Below are 21,578 nucleotides of genomic sequence, written 5' to 3'. Positions count from 1 at the left end.
CATGGCTCCTAAGAAAGTAAAGGTTGCTGACCCCTGCTTTAGCTATATATGAAAATATTCCTATTTTTAAAACATTTTTAATCTCCCTGTTTATTTTTCTTTTACACATTAGTATGTCTTCTGTTCGGTCCTTATTGTTATTTTTTTTGCACATTTTAAATGCATTTATAATTTTTTTTGTAATAATATAATTTTTTCATATTGATTCTGTTAAGTTTCATGTTGACATTTTTTATGCACTATTTTTTTTTTTTGTCTTATTCCTTTTTTTTTAAATATTCTTTTGTCATTTCCTTATTTTCTGTTTTATGGCTGATTTTGTTCTTTATCTTCTGACGGCTCCAACTTTTGAAAAGCATTCAGGGTAAATTAAAAATACAGATACCAGTAAAATTTCTTGACAACAAGATACTTAAATAATCAGAGTGGCTACTGTAAGCTTTTATAGTATTAGATTTTAAAGAAGTTGTCTTTATGTCTTTCCTTGGTGAGTGAATTGTCTCGGGCTCAGAAGCAGCAAGCACCCAACTTCACCCCAACAAACTCAACTGACACCCATAAACCAGAGTGATTACATCATTAGTCCTACAAATGAGCTAATTTAAGGGGGTCTGTATAAGACCATGACCCAATTCAAACGCCCAATAAAATCTCAGAGAAAATCTCCTGAGCCAATAGGATGCTTGCTCCGCCCACCTACATGCATAATAATAAGCAGCAGAATAATAACTCCAGGGGGAAGCTCTCAGAAGCTGCAGCTTGTTCACTTCACTTTGGAGATTACTCTGCCTCTCTGCAAAACTTCACCATGGTTGACGCCTTCTGTGCCACCTGGAAACTGGTCGACAGCGAGAACTTTGATGAGTACATGAAAGCTCTCGGTGAGTAGAAGACATTTCCTGTCTTTTTGATTACTTTTCATGTTTTTGCACTAAAAAGAGAGATAGTCCAGGGCTTTGATTCTCTCATTTTTTCTGCTTTTGAATTTATAAGACAATTTAAAGTTAATTGTAAACCAAAATGATAAACTATTTTCCTCCAACAGGTGTGGGTTTTGCCACCCGACAGGTTGGAAATGTCACCAAGCCCACTGTGATCATCAGCCAGGAGGGCGACAAGGTGGTGATCCGCACCCAGAGCACCTTCAAAAACACAGAGATCTCCTTCAAGCTGGGAGAGGAGTTCGATGAAACCACTGCAGATGACAGAAACTGCAAAGTAAGAGACCAAACACCAACTTTAACACAACTTTTAAGCAATGAAATGTGTTTTAAAATCTGAGGCCGGACACATCTTTAACAGTTTTTGTTGCAAAACATCACACTAAATATTTAACATCTCATAGTCTGAAATGCTACACTTGAAACTCACCCTAAAATAATCTTGTTCAGTACGTTTATAAGTTGTTTTTGGCTATGTTTTGAAAATAAATCTGTTATTTACATTTTTCTCAATGAGGTTTTGCATAAACTCGAAGTCGGTCGTTTCTTTGTTTCCATCATTGGTTCAGTGACAAGATTTTGGCATCTCCAGACCTCCGGAAATAGACCAGAGTTTGGCAGCTTGATAATGCGTTGATTTTCAGCTTCAGTTGGCTTGAAAGAGAAAAAAAAAAAGAAATCTTTGTCTTTTGTCTTTTAGTCCACAGTGACAATGGAGGGAGACAAGCTGGTCCACGTCCAGAAGTGGGACGGCAAAGAGACCAAGTTCGTCAGGGAGATCAAGGACGGCAAGCTGGTCATGGTGAGACAAATGCGGCTGAATGAATCTTCTTCTCCTTCACTTTTAGCTGAAAACACGACTTCAACTTTGTACTAATTAGTTAAAAAAGGGCTATTTAATTTATATCATAATTGAGTTGTGAGGGAAACTTTTGTATTAAAAGTTTTTCTATACCTTTCAAAATAAAACACAAGTTAAGAAAAGAAGCTGAAGTTTAAAAGAAGTTGCCAAAGTCAATTTGGGTTATTACTTATCTCACTCAAAATAAACACTTTTTAACACTTTTTAATAAAATGAGCCTATCTATGTTATACCATAACAAAATTTGGTGTGTAAACATAGTTTTTGTCATATTAAACAAACACAAACTGTCTCTTTTCGTCTGCAGAACTTGACCTTCGAAGACGTCCATGCGGTGCGAAGCTACGAGAAAGCATGAGCGCTCTGACCGACAGCTCTCCAAACCGGCCAAGAAGTGTTGATTTTATAATTATTATTGACTGTTTTGCTTCTCTTTGCACTTCATCCTCCTCCACGTGTGCGCCCTCCGCAGGCTGCGCATGTTTTTTAAGAATTTTTTTTTTTTTATATGAAACATTTCTGTCGTGATGGATGGATCGTCTTTGTAACCTGTGTGAAAACATGAAAATAAAAAACACAGACTTCACGTGTGACTCTTTACTCCTCTTGATTCTTTACTTTTTACTTTACCATGATTTTAATGAGAGATTCGACAATAAATTGAGTCAAAAACAAGGAAAATGAGATAAAACTGAGACACTGCAAAGGGCTGAGAGAGGAAGTCAAACTTCTGCAGCTCGTACATGGGGCACATGAGTCAACCACCAAGCTAACCTTTCACCCCTCTTCTCTGTTTTGTTGCTGATTCGTTGATGACTAAAATCAAATTATCTTTCTGGAAGATGGTGAATGATTAACAGCAGTTAAGTCTTCCCAACAGCTCTAAATCTTGACCTTTGACCCACAAGAAAGGGGGACAGAATAACTTTCTCTGCATGAGGCCGAACTGACCTTAAAACGACAGGTTGGCCAAATTCCATCACTTCACTCAGTCTCACACACTTTGAGATGTGTTCCTGTGAAGTGTGTGTTTGAAATACTTTACCCCTCAAACAGCCATGTGTGTAAGTTGACCAAACGTCTACTTATAAGGTTTTTGAGTCCTTACACCTGAAAATTTCAGCAAGATGCTTTCGCCCCGTAATGAATGTAAACTCATTCTGATTTAATAAAAAACAACACATTAAGAAACAACAGCTAAACGAGCTTAAAGTGCATGGAAATTGGAAATATAAAGCAATGTCAAGTGCAGATGCTGGAATGAAACACTCCTCTGCTCGTCCTTCCTAAAAAGCTACGGTGGCCTTTGAGGACAATAAGCTGCTGTGATAAATAATTAATGGGATCCTCCATTCTTAAGTTTTTCTTTCTTTTTTTTTTTTTTTTTTTGAAGAGGAACCTGATGAATTAAAAAAATTGTAGTTATTTAAGTCCAAAAGTAAATTGAAAATATTAAATAAATAAATAAATAAATAAATAAATAAATAAATAAATAAATTAACCTTTACACTTTTTAAAACATGTCACATGTTTCTGAATATTTTTTTTTGTTTCTTAGTCTGTTCTTCTCAATTTTGCCTAATATTACATACTTAGTCTTTAAATTATCAATTAATCTCACTGCGTTCCGGCATGATTTTTTTACTTAAAAAAAAATAATAATCTAAATTTTGTTTATTTATTTATTTATTTATTTATTTATTTATTTATTACGTTTATTTATTTTTATATCTATTTATTAGGTTGATTTATTAAATTTTGTTATTTTGATGGGAATTTTTTGATGAATATTTTTTTTAGTTATTTTATTTTATTTATTTCATTCTTCTATAAATAAAAATCGACACAAAGAAAAAATAAAAGATCTCCAAAACTGAATGAAAAGGAGCAGAAAGAAGAAAAACTCTTATTGTAGCTGCCCCTTCTTTTACAGGATACAAATCAATCACATTAAAATAATACCAGAAAATAACAAAACAGAACAGCTGCAGGCAAACATGCCTTATAAATTTGTATTCTTTAAAGAAAAAAAGAAAGAAAAAAGAAAAAACACATCTTTTTTTCCCCCTCTATGCCACTCAACAAGTCCTCATGTAATTAAACTGTATTTACTGAGAAAAAGACAATAAACAAGCTCTTGAAAATCAAACAGAAGTGACAGTGAGTTTTAGTTTTATTATCCAGGGTAAAAGTAACAAAAGATGCAATGTAAGTTTGAAATACGCTTAATGCGTTCTTGACATTTGATAAAAGTGCTGCTTTAGAGACATAATTCATGCTTTTCTTTGGTGTACTTTTAGAATAATGCACATGTACTTCACAAATGTGTTATGAAATAAGCAAAAAATGAAAAATAAAGGTTGGTTAGAAGCACTAGGGGGGGAACTTGTTCTGAATTGAGCAAATTGTCTGTATAAAAACAAACAAACGAAAAAATCAGAATGTAAGTATATCACTCATCATGCAAGTAGTTGATTGCATTACAAACTTGCACAGCTCTTCCTAAGCCCCGCCCCCTGACTCCCAAAAACACAAGAAGTCACGTGACCACTCCACTTCTGCACTTCCTTGTTTACATCAGAGGAGAATGACCCACAGTTTGTGACTTTAGTTCTTTACTTCACGTCTTTGTTTTGTGATAACAGGACTGCTGGAGTCTAACAAAGCGAACATGGGACGACTTCAGGTTTTTGTGTTGCTGGTGTCCGGGGCGGCTCTGCTTGAAGCGGCTCCGGCAGGAAGAGACCACCTGTCGGGGACAGGTGAGTGGAAACGCACGCAGGAGTTATACGGAAACTAATCAGAGCTCAGATGGAAATGTCATATTTTATCACAAATAATGTCACAGCTCCCTGAAAAACAGTTGTACAGGGCAGAGTTTGTTATATCCTTTAAGCTCCTTCAGCGGTGTTGATATGAAACGTGTTTTAGGAGTTAATTTACAATTTCTTCCTAAATTTCCTCCTTCTTTGGGTGTCAAATATGCGCCGAATTTCTCCCAAGACACTATGGTATTTGATATCAAGTCTCTAAGTGTATCAGAAGCGATATTTTTGTCTCTAGATGTCAAAAATAAATGAATTCGTTGTTTTGTAAATGGAGTTTGGTGACAGACGTTTCACACATTGTGTTTCTGGGGAGTTCAAAGGTGCTTATTATGGATTTTAAAGGTTTATGCTTTAAGTACAAACAGGTTAGAGAGTTTGTTTTTCAACTTGCTAAAATAAACTTTATATCATCAAAACTAGTTGAAAAAAATAGAGGTTAATGTTACCTCATGTGTTGCATGAGCATGAATTCGGTTAATATCTTTTAGGCACTTAGGCTTTAGGCTCCAGGTCTGACCATCTCTAGACTATTTAAAAAACTATGAACAAAACGTTTTCAGGCAGAACATGAGAAAAAAAATTACATACGTCCTTATTTTGCTTGTTTCTGACACATTTTAACCTCTACGTGAATGTTTTTGCCAAAAACAACTCTTGTCATCCCCCTCATATAATTAAATGCATGAGTTTTGTAACTGACTTTTTCCAAAGTGAATTATTTATAACATTTTCTGAAACTGAAGAAAACTAATTTACTCTTGTGCATAGTAGTGGTGAACTAATTATTTTTAATCTCCTTGTCATCATCTTCTTCTTCAGGCCGTTTCTGGCACATCACTGACCTCCACCTGGACCCCACCTACCACCTGGCCCCAGACCCCACCAAGGTCTGCTTCTCCTCCAAAGGGGTCCCAGCCACCCACGCTGGTGTGTACGGAGACTTCCTGTGTGACTCTCCCTACCTTCTAATCCAGTCAGCCTTCACTCACATGGCTCCGCTCACACAGCCGGAGGACTTCATCATATGGACCGGGTCAGTTCACTGTCTTCGTCTTTGTTTGACAGGCTTTGAAGAGTTACCTTGATGATGAAATGCTGAACAAGTTACTTTAAGTTTTATTTAAGCCATCAGAAGCATGATTCAGTGATTATAGAAACAGTCATTGTGGCTTTTCAGTAGTTTCATTTCCTTTTTTTACCCGTTGTGAAACTTCTGAATGTGTGTGTGAGTGTGAGTGTATATAAATGTAACCAAACCACACTGAGGTTAGACTGATGAGTAGAGGAAGTTTCTGGTAAGTGCCTTCTCATCAAACCTTCCCCACTTCCTCGTGGAAGTTTTTCATGGTTGAGTGGCCCTAAAACTGATATTTATCACATAAATGGTCTTTTAAATCAGTGTAATCCAAAATATTTACCCAATGATGCATTTTATTGACTTTTATAAACACCTGACTGCAGAAAAGCTTCAGTATGAGTTTATTTTAAACTTAAAATTTGCATAAACATCCTGGCTTGTCCAACACTTGGCTCAAAAACTCAACAGACTGGGTAATATTTTCTTTGTTGCAGTTTTCTTTCTGGATGTGCCAGTTTTTGTTTCTTTTTCATGGGGCGATAAGTCAGGAATGAAAGCAGGCTGGTTGTAAATTGAGGTGAATGTAGTCTGGCATTGTTTTGGTAAAACTTATTAAGTTCTCCCTTAAAAAAAGAGTTGAATGGATCGTGGTAATTGTTGTTTGAAAATCTAATTTTTTCAGCAGTAAAAATGCATACACAGATGTGTAAATCTGTATTACCAAAACCATCACTGATGCAGACTGTTGAACTCTGTGCTTTCCCACAAGACACAAGTTGCTGATGAGTCAGGTTGAGGTTTTAAAGCAATGTGGGATTTCCAGTGATAAGAATTTTTTCAGTGCTTTCCTGTGTTTATTAGCAAAGTCACAAAATAAGATAAGATAAGATGAGATACGATGGGATTATTCTTCAATTCCTCAAAAGGGTGTACCTACAGAATCACAGTGGCAAAAGACAGCATATAGTTCAGGGAAATTTGAAATAATATTGATGAATTATATAATTTGTGTAACTAGAATTAAAAAAAACAAGATTTCAGACCTAATGAGGAGATAAAGTGGGTGTTACGCTACTTCTGCAAGTTATGCATCATGTGAATATTGACCTTGGTGCTGCCTACTTGTCATACGCATGGACTTTTAAAAAAATAAAAATAAAAAGCTGGGTGTCATCTTGCTCGGCTCAAAGTGAGGTTGCTACAAAAACGGCTCCCCCTTGTGGCTGGCTGCAGTATAGGTCAAAAAATGAATCTCCCTAGTCATTCCAGATGAGCTGTAGTCAAACTTTGAAAAATTAATACACCTCGTAGAAATGTTTCTCTTGCCGATTGTTGTGATGATTTGAAGATATTATTTGGCTGTCTTGTATTCAGGTCCTCTTTTTTTCTTAGAAGTTTCCTTTTCATTAGTTATAAGGGGTTAAAATGAGGCTTTACGTCACATGATGATTGACAGATGCTGTGCTTGTGTAGGGATGAGTACCTTTCACATTTGAAACGATACATTACCGATGGGACCTGGCAATTGGTACCGGTACCAATTTTCAGTACTTTATTGTGCTTATATTTTAAAAAATATAAATTTGTAAAACAATAAATTATATATATATTTTTTATTTAACATATTTATTCTTCAGTATATAACCTTGCAATGCTATTTTAGTGTCCAGCATGGACAATTGCCTACTCTTCCACTTCCACTCCCTCACAGTCACAAGGATGGGTTTAGGTACCTTAACATGGCACACATGGCACCTTTTGACTTTATATGAATCAGTACCCGGCACTTTTGACATTCAGTCCGTACCTAAAAAAGTACTTGATTCGGTACCCATTCTTGTTTATTTTTTTCAGGAATTGTAAAAAAAGTCTGGTTGGATAGCCAATAAGAGATTAGACCCTCGAGAGAAAATATTATTTTTTATCATTTTTGTCACCAGGCTAGCTCTTTATACAGTCAATGCTTACACTTATATATATATATATATATATATATATATATATATATATATATATATATATATATATATATATATATATATATATATATATATATATATATATATATATATATATATATATATATATATATGTATATATATATATATATATATAGTTATTTATTAAAAAATTAATAACAAGAAATATGTATATTTGTATATATATGTATAAACATACTTATGACATAATATGACATAATATCACTTCTACCTTCATTTTCTCCTGTACACTAAAAAAATCATTTTTTAAGAATTTTTGATCTTAACTTGATCTAAAATGTATTGTTTATCCACTAAATGGCATTAAAGTAGTTACTGATCAAACGTCTTTTTACACTTCAGCTGCTTTTGTTAAATGTGGAGGTAGTTTAATTGTATACTTTTCTTTGATTGAATTATGTGCCTAAAACTAAAAACAGCTTTAGGACCCGCTTATCACTCCTTGAGATCCTGGAAACTTGAGAGTTTCCTGCTCTTTAATAAAATCACAGAAAAAACCATGGACTCTTTTCCAAACATCAGTCAAAGTAGGTTTACTCTTTTTATTAATGAGCAACAGGTTTAGTTATCCACGCTGAGATTAATAACATGCTCAGTAAAGCACACCACCTCTTAATCCCTCACTGCAGGGACTCTTCTCTGTTTGAAGATTTCTGCTTTGTGCTGAGCTTTGCTGCACGAGTTCCACTTTTCACTTAAAGGGGAAATCCATTGTAGGGTGGAATTCACTTTATTTCTACTGACAGTACAGCTCAGTGCTGCGCTGCTGAAACGAGAACACTCAGTCAGCAACTGTGATGGGACGGATCGGAAATGCAGTGCGTTGGGAAATGAGTGTTTTCTTGGTTTCACTGGCAGTGCTGATAATAACTCTGACCCACTGTAGATGTTTTATAAATAAACTTCTGACTGGTTTTCTTTGACTTTACAATACAGGAAGTATTGAGCTGGTGTGATAACATGTAAGCATAGCAACCGCTCATGCTTCTTCCTTAGTTTTTGGTGTTTTCTGGCGACATGGGTTTAATTTTATACTTTCACTTTGAAAGCTTGTCACTGAGCTTTTATTAACAAAAGAGCTAAACTAAGCACGGAAAATACAGAGATTTACGTTTGTTAGATTATTTCTTTTTCATTGAAGCACTTTTCCTCCCTGCAACAGAGACAGCCCACCTCACGTCCCCCCAGATGAGCTGTCGACCGACCTGGTGATCCAGGTGATCAGAAACATGACGCAGAGCATCAGGGAACATTTCCCCAACATGACCGTCTATCCAGCTCTGGGAAACCACGACTACTGGCCACAGGTAACGTTTATTCTCCTCTAGTCAAACAAACTTTTCTGATGCACACAATGTCAAGTGGGACTGCAAGAGTTTTTCGTTACTTGTTGGTAAACACAACAGCTCCTCTTCCTTGGCTCAGTGCCAGCTGCAGCCCACACCCACAGCCTCTGGCCGTGACTACATGAACACACCCACAGCCTATGATCGTGAACACACCCACCGGCCCAGCAACCACCTGTAGCATCGCTTCTTGGGGGAGAGACTTGAGGGCTGTGCACCTGTCTTAGCATGTTAGCGCAAGCTAATCATGGGTATTTGACATACACCTTGTTAGCAGAAAGCTAAAGCACATTGCTCTTTATCCCGTGCTGCTCTCCAAGTGCCAGAACGCTTCACCCTTGTTTAGGAAAAAGCTTTATCTATTTGGTGTTTTGTTTTACTTTGGTTGTGTTTTTCTTTCTCCGTGCTACATCCACTATCATAACCGCTCAAGATAGCTTCCTCTACTCGCTATTATTAACACACAAAGTTATCTGCGCACTGGGCGTGCTGTGATTGGCTGAGGTAACTACGCTAACTCTCCGCCCACAAACGTCTCCAATAGAACAAAACATCAACGTACAGGCTGAGGGGAGGGTTCAAGGCAAACACAGACACTGATACACATGTATAGAGGCCCAGAAGTGACGACTGAGCAGGAATATTTCTGTAAAAGTTGGCATTTCATTTATTAAGGAAAAATAAGCCGTTGTAATGTAAACCTCAGAGGAAAGAGCTTCAAGATGCATTCATGTTTGTAGTTTTTTTTAGCATTTTATGTTTGTGTTGTTCTTAGGACCAGATGCCCACTTCCACAAATGCGATCTACAAAGCCGTCGCAGAGCTGTGGAAACCCTGGCTGCAGCCTGACGCTCTACTCACACTCTCACAAGGTGACATGTCTGTACTTCAGTTAAATGGAGCTTCTGTGGAAATATAATCAAGTCATGAAGTCATCAAATATCAGTTTTTACTTCTACATGTTGATTCTGAAAATGAATGTAAAGCTTTTCCCTCCAAATGTGTGTGCTATAGCAGTCAGGTAGCTGTAGCGTGTTATGCTAATGCTCTATCTTTATTACAACATGAGCATTAGTCTGTATTTCACTCTGTGCCTGCAGGAGGTTTTTACTCTCAGCTGGTGAAGCCCGGACTTCGAGTCGTCAGCCTCAACACCATCCTGTACTACTCTCCTGACAAAGCCACAGAGAACATGACGGATCCTGCTGGACAGTTTGAGTGGCTGCAGACGACTCTGAAGAAAGCTGCTCAGAACGAAGAGAAGGTCAAACAAACTTTATCCTTCATATCCTGACAGCACAGGTTGTTGGTTGTTCTAGTTCAGAGGTCTGCAACCTTTATTTTCAGAAGAGCCATTTTGCCTCAACTCACCTGGATTAAAGTCATTTGGGAGCCACAAAATCTACTCAATCTGCACAACAAAGACACAAAACTGTATAAAATTCTATACATAGCTAAAATCTAGTAAATAATTATCTAAACAAGAAGTTTTTTGTGTTAATAGAATTGCATGCATGATGTCTTAGTTTTTTTTTTGTTAATTTTAATCAATTTTGCAAATACTTAGAAAAAATTGAAATATTTGTAATTATAATTTTTATTTGCCAGACAATTTTTTTAGACATTTCAGTAAGTAGAAAAAATTTTTCAAAAAATTTAAAATTTCAAAAATTTTTCAAAAAAAAAAAAAAAAAGAAAAAAGAAAATGTCCTTAAAAATATCCCAAAATTTTTAACTACAAAAATTATGGAATTTTATAGATTTGCAAAATTAAAAATAAAAAATTGAAATTCCAAATATTTGCTGTATTTTAAAAACAGTACTTATTAAACAAATATTGAAATTTAAATAATTTGCAAAAATGATTAGAAATTAAAAAAAAGAAATAGTAAAAATTTCAAAAACTTGCAAAATTAAAAAAAAAAAAAATTCAAAATTTGCAAAGAGTCAAATAGAAAGTGCAAAAATTCAAAAAAATGTAAAGCTTTATTGCAAGATGTGTAAACCATGATTTTAATTCAATGTCTATGTCTTTAATCATTAATACCTTCGGTAAGAAAAAATAAAATTATTTTATTTTAATAATATATTTTTTAAAGCTACAAGTAGCCACTGCAAGTTAAACAGACGCATGAGGCTCCAGAGCAGCAGGATGTAGACCCCTGTTCTAGTTCGTGCAGGGATGACAGCTTGACACATCAGACACTCGACTTCTGAAGATAAGATTTGGATGTTGTTAACTTCTCATCCAGGGATACGTGATCGCCCATGTTCCTGTGGGGTTCCTGCCTTTTGCCAGAAAAACCACTGCTGTGAGAAAGAGCCACAACGAGCGGCTGGTCGCCATCTTCAGAGAGTACAGTCACGTTGTTGCGGGACATTTTTACGGACACACGCATCGAGACAGCATCATGGTGCTGCTGGACCAACAAGGTAAAAAAAACCACACTTTGACATAGACCTAACTCCCCACGGATAGTCTATCACTGTTACTTTCCTTTAGGGCTGCAACTAGCGATTATTTTAGTTGATGACTATTTTTGCTCAAAAATATATTTACAAAGAAACAACCTATTTGATCATAATTGAACTGACCATTTATGAAGTATAACAAATGACATGAATGTATTGTCACTTAAAGAATCAACAGTTTGGTCAAAATCATAGAAAATACATTGTTATGTCATCAAATTAAGAACTTAGTGGTCCAAAAAGGCAAATAAAAAAATCATCAATCTTTTCACCTGCAGGTCAAACAGTTCACCCCCTCTGCGCTGCCACTATCTGTAGCAGCTAGCGCTAATGCTAACATTGGTTTAATGAACTCCTTGTGGTTTTCAAAAGACATACCATGCATTTCACAACATATAAAAGGAGTGTATGTGGGATTTTGTAGCTCCTCAACTTGCTGTTGAGCTCCCCAGCTCGTCATCGCTGAGCTCAACATGTTTGTGGTTTAAGAGCTGGATCGTTGCAGTCATACTGCCGTGCCATACAAGGTCATTTTTGTCAATTACTCAGTGTGAAATACTCCCAAACTCAGAAAATTTTGGGGACTAGTGTCTTCTCCGGCTCTGCCATTATTCACTTGTTTCCCTCACTTGCTGGCTCGGATTCTCCTCCGCTATGCTAATCTGTTTACATGTGACGCATACAGCCACACAGCCCAGGTAATCTACACAGTCCAGTAGGTGGCAGTATTGCATCTTCAGCCAGCTGCCAACCACTAAATAATCCAACAAAAAGGAAGAAGACGAAAAAAACTGAAGACAAAGACGTTGCAGCCCTATTTTCCTTTTTAATGTGACTCAACCAGGGGTTCCCAAACTTTTCTTGCTCAAGACCCAAAACAGAAATTTGGTGTCTCCCTGGGACCCAAACTAAAACTTCTTTTGTACTTGACCATTCATGACCCTTCTATCACTACTGTTGTTTACCTTGGACAAACTTCAACAGTTGTGATCAGAGGATCATCAGCATGTCATCATACTTACACCTGAATCCAAGGTTATTGGAGCTTTTTCAGTAACAAGCGTCTCACAGCCACCTGCTGTCTCTGTATGTTTGAGCGACTGCAGTAGGGAGGGTTTAATGTGTGTTTGGATCAAACCAACTACAAGGAGAGGGGTGGATGTTTTTTTGGGTTTCAACTAGGGCTGTCATTTTAACGCGTTAATTAGATTAATTAATTACACCGCAAATTAATGCGTCATAAATGCAGATTAGTCTGGATCCCAAACCCGCGAGGCGTTCTAAGACGCACCTATTTTCTTATTTTATTGTCCTATATGAAAAAAGTGGTGTTCTCGTCAGATTTTCAAATTTCCGACGGTCCCTGAATGTATCACATCTAGCAGCATGCTTTGAACCGGGGGGAATAGAGAGCGCGGTTAAAGGATAAGTTCGGTTCATACAGCTTTTACATTGTTGATAGAATGAAATAGAACAAAATACTCACCCAGAAGGTTTTCCTGATCCAAGCAGTGCTTCGGGAGATATTTAGATCCAAAAATTGTGCAGCGGACGTCCGTATAATGGGATCCATCGGGGCATAGACAGCGTCGCTCCTGAAACTGCGCAGTACTCTCTGGAGCACTGACTCCTTTCTTTGAGGGGCAAGCGTAAACAAAGTCTTCGTCAGTTCAGAGGTCAGTACAGCTGCACAGCGCTGTCTGGAGTGACACAGACTGCAGCAGAGGACTAACCTGGAGCGGACCATGATGAAATATTGGTGAAAAACACGAGTTTCTGGACGACTAATGCAGTTTTAGGAGCGGCGCTGTCTCTGCCCTGATGGATCCCATCATACGGACGTCCGCTGCACGATTTTGGATCTAAATATCTCCCGAAGCACAGCTTGGATCAGGAAAGCCTTCTGGGTGAGTATTTTGTTCTACTTCATTCTATAAACAATGTAAAAGCTGTATAAACTGAACTTATCCTTTAAGGGGACTGCGTCCACATCTCGTTTATTCACACGTCCTTTTTGAAAATCTACAGAAAATCAATCGTTTGCTCTAGCTCAATTCTGTAAAAAAATGGGTAATTTTACACTCTCTACTGCATCAAACAAGCCCTGAATGATCGAAAAATGTCTTGTATTTAAATCTAAAGAATTCTTTGAAAATTTGCTTCCATCTTCCTGGTGTCATGTTTCAGCTTGGGGCTGCTCTGCACCAACGAGCAACAGTTTGTGTGTTCAGAGCATGTTAAACTGAAAATACTTCACTTTTCTTTGATCCAAGACTTGAAAAAAGTGTTTTGTACATAGTTCCTCACAGTTTTTAGCCTTTAGCCCTGGTTCTCCTGACCTCATAGAAGTATAGAAGTTCATATTGCAGTGAAAATTGAGTCCACATCGAGTAAAAATGTGAACAGAAGCAAAAACCGTCCTAAAAATCAAATCAGCTTATCTTAGGTGCAGGACTGTGTAGATTTTGTAAAGATAGAACCATAAAACTTCTTTTTCATTTGTTCCTTATGCCTCAGGGTACCTAAAAATGTGTTGTATATATTCCCACCTTATTTTTGAATGTCTTTTAATGTAATTTTAATGTCCTGGTATTTAAATTCTTTATTTTGGGACCTTAAGCAGATATGAGATTAAAATGCGATTAATTAGATTAATTAATTACAAATCCTGTAATTAATTGGATTAATTTTTTTAATCACCTGACAGCACTAGTTTCAACATAAAGCACAAGTACAGGACTCGATTTGACTTCAAAACAATATCAAAAAGTCGGGAGTACAGAAAGAGTAAGGGTTAAAAAGCTGGAGACTCCCTCCCATGTCCGAGTGTTGGCAGGTCTGTTTAAAATAATGAGTTCATGTATGAGACAGTAACAAAGAAGAAAACTAAAGACCTTTTCTCTTTATTGCCTCATATGCATTGGAAAAACTCCTTTAATCCTCCCGCATGTGTCAGGAGGTACAGCTGCCTCTCATGTCTTAAACAACCATGTGGAAAGACACGTCTCGTGGTTATGGAGAAGATGTTGGTCTGTTTGAGAAGGGTCAAATCATTGGCGAGCATCAAGCTGAGAAAACATCCAACCTTTGTGACTTGACTTGACCTGCCCACAAAAGAAAAACTTGAGACTTGCTTGGGACTTGGACCAAATTACTTGCTACTCGCTTGGGACTCTGATCGGAGGGACTTGTGCAATTGTCTGGAAATAAATCTTGTGATTGCCGTACAAATACAGTCCGTGACCCAAAGTAGCTTGTAACCCATAGTTCGGGAAAGGCTGCTCTAACACATCACGTTTGTGTGTTCCCTCCTCCAGGTAAACCTCTGAACTCTCTGTTTGTGGCCCCGGCTGTTACACCCATCAAACACGTCTTGGAGCCGTACTCCAACAACCCGGCTTTCCGCATGTACCTGTACGACTCTACGGACTTCTCTATGATGGTAAGAAAAACTAAAAACAACAGCTCACCTCAGCATTAAGATGATCCACTGGTAAATCCATGTTTGTTTGTTTCAAATCTGAGCTTTGGTTTTAATTTTTAGATATCCTGGTTAGTTTACAGAAACAGCAGAGAGTTAAGACGTGAAAAGCTCATTTTTATTCCAAAACAATTTGTTCAACGCAGCCAAAAAAAAAGCCGACTCTGACTTTTCTCCCCCTGATCAGCAACAGAAGAAGAAAGTGTCTTTTGATGATTAATCACGCTGTCGATCAACGCACAAAAACAGCTTCTCGCTTTCAAAAAGACCTCTCCCCCTCCCCCTCTCCCCTCTTTCTGGTGCTTTTCTCCCCTCTGAAGGATATCTGGCAGTACTATCTGAATCTGACGGAAGCCAACGAGAAACAAAGATCGGACTGGAGGCGTGAATATATCATGACGGAGGCTTTTGGACTGACTGACCTGCAGCCGCTGAGCCTGCTCCAGCTGGGCCTGAGCTTCAGGCTGCCGCAGAGCAAATCCTTCGATAGGTACTTCACTCACTACATGGTGGGGTACGACAACAGCATCACCTGTGAGGGGGACTGTAAGATCAGCCAGGTGTGTGCCGTGCTCTACCTGGACCAGGTGTCGTACTCTGAGTGTGTCGCACGGGGAGGGTGGTAGCACAGATGGTGGAGGTTTTTCTCTGGATTTATGTGAATGTTTGACTCTTTCTCCTTGTTGATTGTGCTTAGACCAGAAAAATGAGGAATGAAAAGTTTTGCAGGTTAAAAACTGCCACTTTTTTTTAACTTTTGCGCTGCTGTGTTGGTACAAATAATCCAGAAAACCAGTTAAAGCACACATTACACCAGTCTTTTTCAACCTTGGGGTCGCGACCCCACATGGGGTCGCCTGGAATTCAAATGGGGTCGCCTGGAATTTCCAGCAATTGATAAAAAAAAATATGATTAAAAGATACTAATATATTTTTTAATGATTGAATATATATTTCATTTAAATCAAAACACCACACATTTCATGAATCATGAATTTCCCTTTGGGGATGAATAAAGTATTTTATCTATCTATCTATCTATCTATCTATCTATCTATCTATCTATCTATCTATCTATCTATCTATCTATCTATCTATCTATCTATCTATCTATCTATTTTCTCTGATAATAATAATAATTATGATAATAATAAACCTCATCCATAATAGTATACATTATGTAGCCTTAGTGTTGGTTAAAATTAAGGTTTATATATATATATATATATATATATATATATATATATATATATATATATATATATATATATATATATATATATATATATATATAAAGAAAAACAATTTTTTAGCAAAAAAAAAGTTTGTTTTAGGTGTCTGGGGTCGCCAGAAACTTGTGATGTAAAAATGGGGTCACAGCCCAAAAAGGTTGGAAACCACTGCATTACACATTAACAAACATCTTTAAATCTACTCCAATGTGAGATTCAAAGAAAATATTTTAGGGAGTAATTATCTTGGAGAGAAAACAATGCAGTAATATCAGGGATCAAGTCGCTGCTCACAAAAAAAAAGTATATAAAAAAAAAATCTGCAATATTTTTTCCTTTATTTTTTTGTTTTTATCTTGTTTTTTTACCTAATATATTTTTTTTGATCATAATAGTAATTGTGATGCATTTCACATTACAAACTCCAGGATTCAATATTCAATGAGCATTTAGTAAAAGCAAATTGACTTATGAGCTGCAAAATATATTTTGAACATCCCGACAGCAACCACAGTCACAGGCGTTAGACTAATGTTTGTTTTTTTTTCTCAATCAGCTGATTAATAAAGACCAATGATTGTGCAATATTTCATTCAGGGGCATCTTACAGTAATAAGAAACAGGGCATTAAAACCTTTAAAATGTGACATACATGTATGTTTAAAATGAAAATGAGTGTGTGTAAGAGGTTTCTTTTAGCTGAAATGTGATTGTTCTCATGTCTGAGATTTCTCCAAAGTTGCACTCGTGCTTTTTACAAATAGATTTCCAAATAATGCAGAAATGTTGCACTTCTCCTTTTTGTGAATAAGCATTAAACTTATGTTGCATGTTTGAGATAACCTGCATTTTTGTTTTAAGTATAATCACTTTCCAGATCAGTCCCTCCAGGAGGTTGCGAAGCTGCAAATGCAGTGAATTCACTTAAATCAAACCCAAATAATCTGCCGATCTCCTCTGGTCAGCAATGTGTCATAAACATTTGAGGGAAATGCAGCAGCTAGCTTCACCGACCAAACAAGTGTAATTGATTCATTTTGCATCATCATCATGAGAGTCTAATCTCTTCTTGACTCTACCTCCCGACATATTTTACAATCCCCGAAAAAAATACACTAGAACGGCAGCTGTCACTCATTAAACGCGGCGTAAAGCCTCATTTTTAACCTCTTATAACTATCCATCGATCCATTTTCTAAACTGCTTCTCCTGTTTGGTGTCTATCTCATCTGTTATTGGGCGAGAGGCAGGGTACACCCTGGACTAGTTGCTAGCCAATCACAGGGCTTACACACCATTCACGCACACACTCACACCTATGGACAATTTAGGCCCCGTTTACACGGAGACTCCCGCAACGATTCTTCCTTTGCGTTTTCAAAAGCCACCCGCGTTTACATGAGGACGGCGTGAAAACGATCCGCGTTCATACGACTCCAGGAGGACAAGTCACTTCTTCTGTTCTTTCTTTTTCTGCCGTTTTGTTGTGTGAGACGGTCGGCAATCCAACCAGTAGCATTACCGCCAACTACTGGCTCAACTGGAAATGTGGCTGAGCGAAACTGCGAGTGCGCATGCGGTGACGTCAGCGTTTCACCCTGAGACGCTCCGCTCTGTGTTTGCACGAAGCTGGATGGAGGAGCGGATTCAGATCTTTCCACTCTGGGGAGCGTTTTCAAAAGTTCGCGTTTTCACTGAAAACGCGACGTGGTCTCGTCTAAACGGAAGGCCAAAACGCAACGAAATGTTTGCGGCATCGACCGTTTTCACCGTCATGTAAACGGGGCCTTAGAGTGACCAATTAACCTGGTGGGCATGTTTTTGGACTGTGGGAGGAAGCCGGAGTACCCGGAGAAAACCCACGCATGCACAGGAAGAACATGCAAACTCCACACAGAAAGGCCCACCGGCCAAGCTGGGAATCAAACCAGTGACCTTCTTGCTGCCCCTCTTGTAACTAATGAAAACAAAACTTTTCAGTAAAAGAGGACTTGAATACGAGGCAGCCAAATCACGACAACAATCTGACGTGAGAAACATTTCTATGAGGTGTATTGATTTTTTAAAGTTTGACCAAAGCCCATCTGGAATGACTGGGGAGATGGATTTTGTTTTACCTATACTGCAACCAGCCACCAGGGGGAGCAGTTTTTGTGGAGACCTCACTTCGAGCCGAGCAAGATGACGTCCATATTTTTTATAGTCTATGGACAGAACTGGAAAGTGGAAGTGGGGAGTAGGAATTGAGCAAAGCGTTAGTTCAGACAGGCACGGAGTCAATCTGCTTGGGTGAGCTCTTGCTCATTTGCTAATGGGGGCGACTTTATCGGACGGTCTCACGTCAGCTGATCAGTCCCCCCTCCCAGCCAGATCAGCTGATCTATTTGCGATGTTATTCAAACTGCCCCAGTCTACCTGAGTGTCTGGCTGCTCATCTGCACGCTGCTAATAAACCACCTCCTCCCCAGCTCCTCCTTTTCCGTTCTGACTTACTAATGTCGACGTTGTCATTAATCCTTGCTCTGTTCCCGGGGTTCTTGCTGACCACTCTCCCTCCCTCATGCTCCTCCAAGTCGGCACTTGGAAAGGCAGGGAGGAGTGCTCTCCCTGCCTCAGGCTGTCCCTGCAGGCGCGAGGAAGGGGAGGGAGGTCCCAGAACAGACCCACACTGCCAAAGTTCAATTTGTTATGTTAAGCTATGTAATTCCATTGGTCATCATTTACTCAGGTCAGTGTTATTGTCATGTTATTTTATGCAAGCGTTTGTAATTAATCTTGATGTTTCATTGTTATGAAAGTAATTGTAATTCCAAATGGTAATGCTTTTACTGAATTAATTGTAATAAATTTTTTGACAAAGTGATCCTGGCTTAAATGATGTCATCTCTGAATTAAAAGCGTTCCAGTTGCCAAGTTGGAAGAATTTGCCGTAACAATATTTCTCTACATAAACATCGAATAATATGATGTATACGACTGATTTATTGTGACAAACACTAGTCAGAAATGCTAAAATAAACAGAATATTACAGGAGCTAAATTACTGTTTACATCCGGGGCAGCCATCTTTGATTGTAAACTCAGGGTGATGGGGATCCACCGACTTCCCAGGTGGAAATTCTGACCTCAGGGGGCATTTTAGTTGAAATATCCCACTCGGAACTTGTGAATTCCGACTTCCAAGTACAAATGGAACGCACCATAACTTTTAGGTACCTTGTGTGGAGTCTATCAGCCAATCACAGGCTTTGTGCCAAACTGCTAATGGCCAGAGACTCGGTGACAAACATAAATAAGCACAGATCTCAGCAAGTGTTTGGACAGTGACACATGAATCCCCTTTCCTGCTCATGAAATATGTTCATATGATGCACCTTTTAAGGCCAGTGAGTGTTTCCTGGCTTTTTTATTTCATATCTCGTCGACACAGGAGTTGACCAAAGAAAATACCAACCAAAGCCTCAAAGAAAAAGTTTGAGGCTTTTATTTGAGTGGTTGTGTCCTCTTGGTAAACGGGTGTCACGTTCCACAGAATAAAAACCTGAAAACACAGCAGGTTTTTTTTTAAGTTGTCATAAAGTCAGTAAAGTCCTTGGCAGCTTTAGCTGCTTCGCAACCTGGAGGGACTGAAACATTAATACAGACTGAAAGCCTGTTTCATATCACAGAGAGTGTGTTGGTGTAATTATGCAGATTATTTTTCTACTTAATAAATATCTCAATTCAAACTCTGAGTTTAAACCCTGCACTTTGTTTGTTTCAGAGCAGGTTGTTGGATTAAGTGTCTTGATGTTTCAGAATTACTAATTAAAACTTGTGTGAACTCGTTCGTCTCCACCAGACAGAAACGGGAACAGTGGCTACCTCGCCTGACCCGCCGCTCATTTCCACTCCCCTCCCTCCCACCTTCATCACCCACTCCCCCCTTTCAGATCTTATTCTTCTCCTCTTCAAACTTTCGAGAAACTCCTCCGGTTTCTCAGCCACCACCTCAAGCATTCGCCCTCCTCCTCCTCCTCCTCTCTCCGCCCCCCTGACTCTTTTGTCCCCTGGCCTCCCTCCTTAGGAAGCTGATTTCATTACACCTCCTCTAAAGCTCAAACTGCAGAGCAGGCATCCACAGAAATCACCAGAAGTGACAGAAACACGATAAATGCAAACATTAATTTTGATCCACAGTAAGAATGGTTTGGAACTTCGTAGCCCCTGAGGGAACAAAGGTCATTTTTTATGTTTTTTTGTGATGATGATCAAGATAAGAAGCAAGAAGTTGGAGGAAGTTGAGCCAAAACAGGAAATATTCTAATACTGTGAACTTACTTTTTCATGAGGACAACAATAGTATGGGAGAGGATTAGGGCCGCTGGAAAAAGAAAAGCAATGCTCACATTTTTTTAATGTTCTTTTTTTTTTCAGAGATTAAAGTCAGAATTCTGACTAATTCTAATAATTGTTTTTTTTCCCAGTGGCCCTACGCTGTAAAAAAATGATTTTGCACATTTTTTTGTTCTAACATATTATTTTACATCAGTATGACAAAAGATTACTGAAGTCGTTGTGATAACACATAATTATAAGTTGGTATCATCTCAACTCAAAAATCTATGTTCACATAAATCAAATGTTTTTGCTATGATTCTGAGATTCTGCTAGGCGCTACCCAAGTAGCTGCCTGTTACAGCAGCTCTCTCGTCTTTGTCCGTTTCTTGTAATTTTTTCGTCTCTTTTTCAAAATCTTTGTATTTGGAGTGGATCATCACTTTGTATGGTTCATTGATGGTCACGGACACCAAACTTTTTGTGGCTTCAGTGATATTTTTTACTACTTTTCTCCTGTGTTTGTCTGGAGATCCTACATGTAACCATGGCTGCATTGTTTACATGCGAAATTAGCTGTTAGCAGCCTGTAGCATGTCAATGCTAACTAGTGTAGGGCTTGATGATTTCCCTCGAGCTGAGGAGGAGGAGGTGAGGACGACGTGCCGGTTCTCGGGTGTGAGCTGGGAGATGACAACGTGGACCTGTCCTTCCATCCATCGTTGTTGGGAACGTGGGATCTCGCTCCGGGGGATGGATGAGCTAGCTGTGCTAACCCAGCGGCATCGTGCTGTTCACGGACGTGGCTGACGGAGCTGACATCGGACGCCGCGACACATTGGAGGAGCTTCGCCTGCTGTGAGCAGACAGGATCCAGGAGACAGAGACTGAACAGACTTCTGGGGAGGCTCAGTCCTGGACCCTGTGGAGGTGGAGACTGGCTGGGCTGGAGAGTGGTGGACGAGTGGTGGACGGGATGTCTTCATCTAATTTCTTATGGACATTTTTGCACTTTCTATAC

The 21,578-nt window shown here is 38.5% G+C and overlaps 2 protein-coding genes across 3 annotated transcripts in view; both read left to right on the top strand.

Annotated features, from left to right (window-relative positions):
* Window positions 1-723: 723 nt before the first annotated feature.
* LOC141802222 (fatty acid-binding protein, brain) lies at window positions 724-2,389 on the top strand. Its single transcript, XM_074685732.1, has 4 exons — window positions 724-881; window positions 1,046-1,218; window positions 1,642-1,743; window positions 2,111-2,389. Exons 1-4 carry the CDS (start codon window positions 809-811, stop codon window positions 2,159-2,161), a joined length of 399 nt encoding a protein of 132 aa, XP_074541833.1. The 5' UTR covers window positions 724-808; the 3' UTR covers window positions 2,162-2,389.
* A 1,970-nt stretch (window positions 2,390-4,359) lies between these two features.
* LOC141801989 (cyclic GMP-AMP phosphodiesterase SMPDL3A-like) overlaps window positions 4,360-21,578 on the top strand; it is a 92,825-nt gene continuing 75,606 nt past the window's right edge. For both annotated transcript variants that reach the window (XR_012599447.1, XM_074685363.1), the window contains exons 1-8: window positions 4,360-4,565; window positions 5,451-5,664; window positions 8,872-9,016; window positions 9,831-9,927; window positions 10,156-10,319; window positions 11,308-11,488; window positions 14,845-14,969; window positions 15,329-15,498. Coding sequence is in view for 1 of the 2 variants with exons in the window: in XM_074685363.1 (XP_074541464.1) it covers window positions 4,475-4,565; window positions 5,451-5,664; window positions 8,872-9,016; window positions 9,831-9,927; window positions 10,156-10,319; window positions 11,308-11,488; window positions 14,845-14,969; window positions 15,329-15,498 (1,187 nt within the window). In the remaining variant the exon portion in view is untranslated. The remainder of the gene's footprint in view (window positions 4,566-5,450; window positions 5,665-8,871; window positions 9,017-9,830; window positions 9,928-10,155; window positions 10,320-11,307; window positions 11,489-14,844; window positions 14,970-15,328; window positions 15,499-21,578) is intronic.

This window comes from Halichoeres trimaculatus, unplaced genomic scaffold (genome assembly GCF_033239565.1).
Source record: "Halichoeres trimaculatus isolate MK-OKI-2021-1 unplaced genomic scaffold, fHalTri1.1 fHalTri1_scaffold_13, whole genome shotgun sequence".
Lineage (NCBI taxonomy): Eukaryota > Metazoa > Chordata > Actinopteri > Labriformes > Labridae > Halichoeres > Halichoeres trimaculatus.
The sequence above is the reverse complement of the archived record's forward strand: the minus strand, read 5'-3'. Positions and strand labels throughout refer to the sequence as shown.

Bases quoted from the DNA above. Each gene is read 5' to 3' on its own strand.
- LOC141802222 (XM_074685732.1), top strand. From the start codon at position 809: ATGGTTGACGCCTTCTGTGCCACCTGGAAACTGGTCGACAGCGAGAAC. The intron at 1,219-1,641 runs GTAAGAGACCAA...TTTGTCTTTTAG, and splicing joins CAGATGACAGAAACTGCAAA to TCCACAGTGACAATGGAGGG. The intron at 1,744-2,110 runs GTGAGACAAATG...TTTCGTCTGCAG, and splicing joins AGGACGGCAAGCTGGTCATG to AACTTGACCTTCGAAGACGT.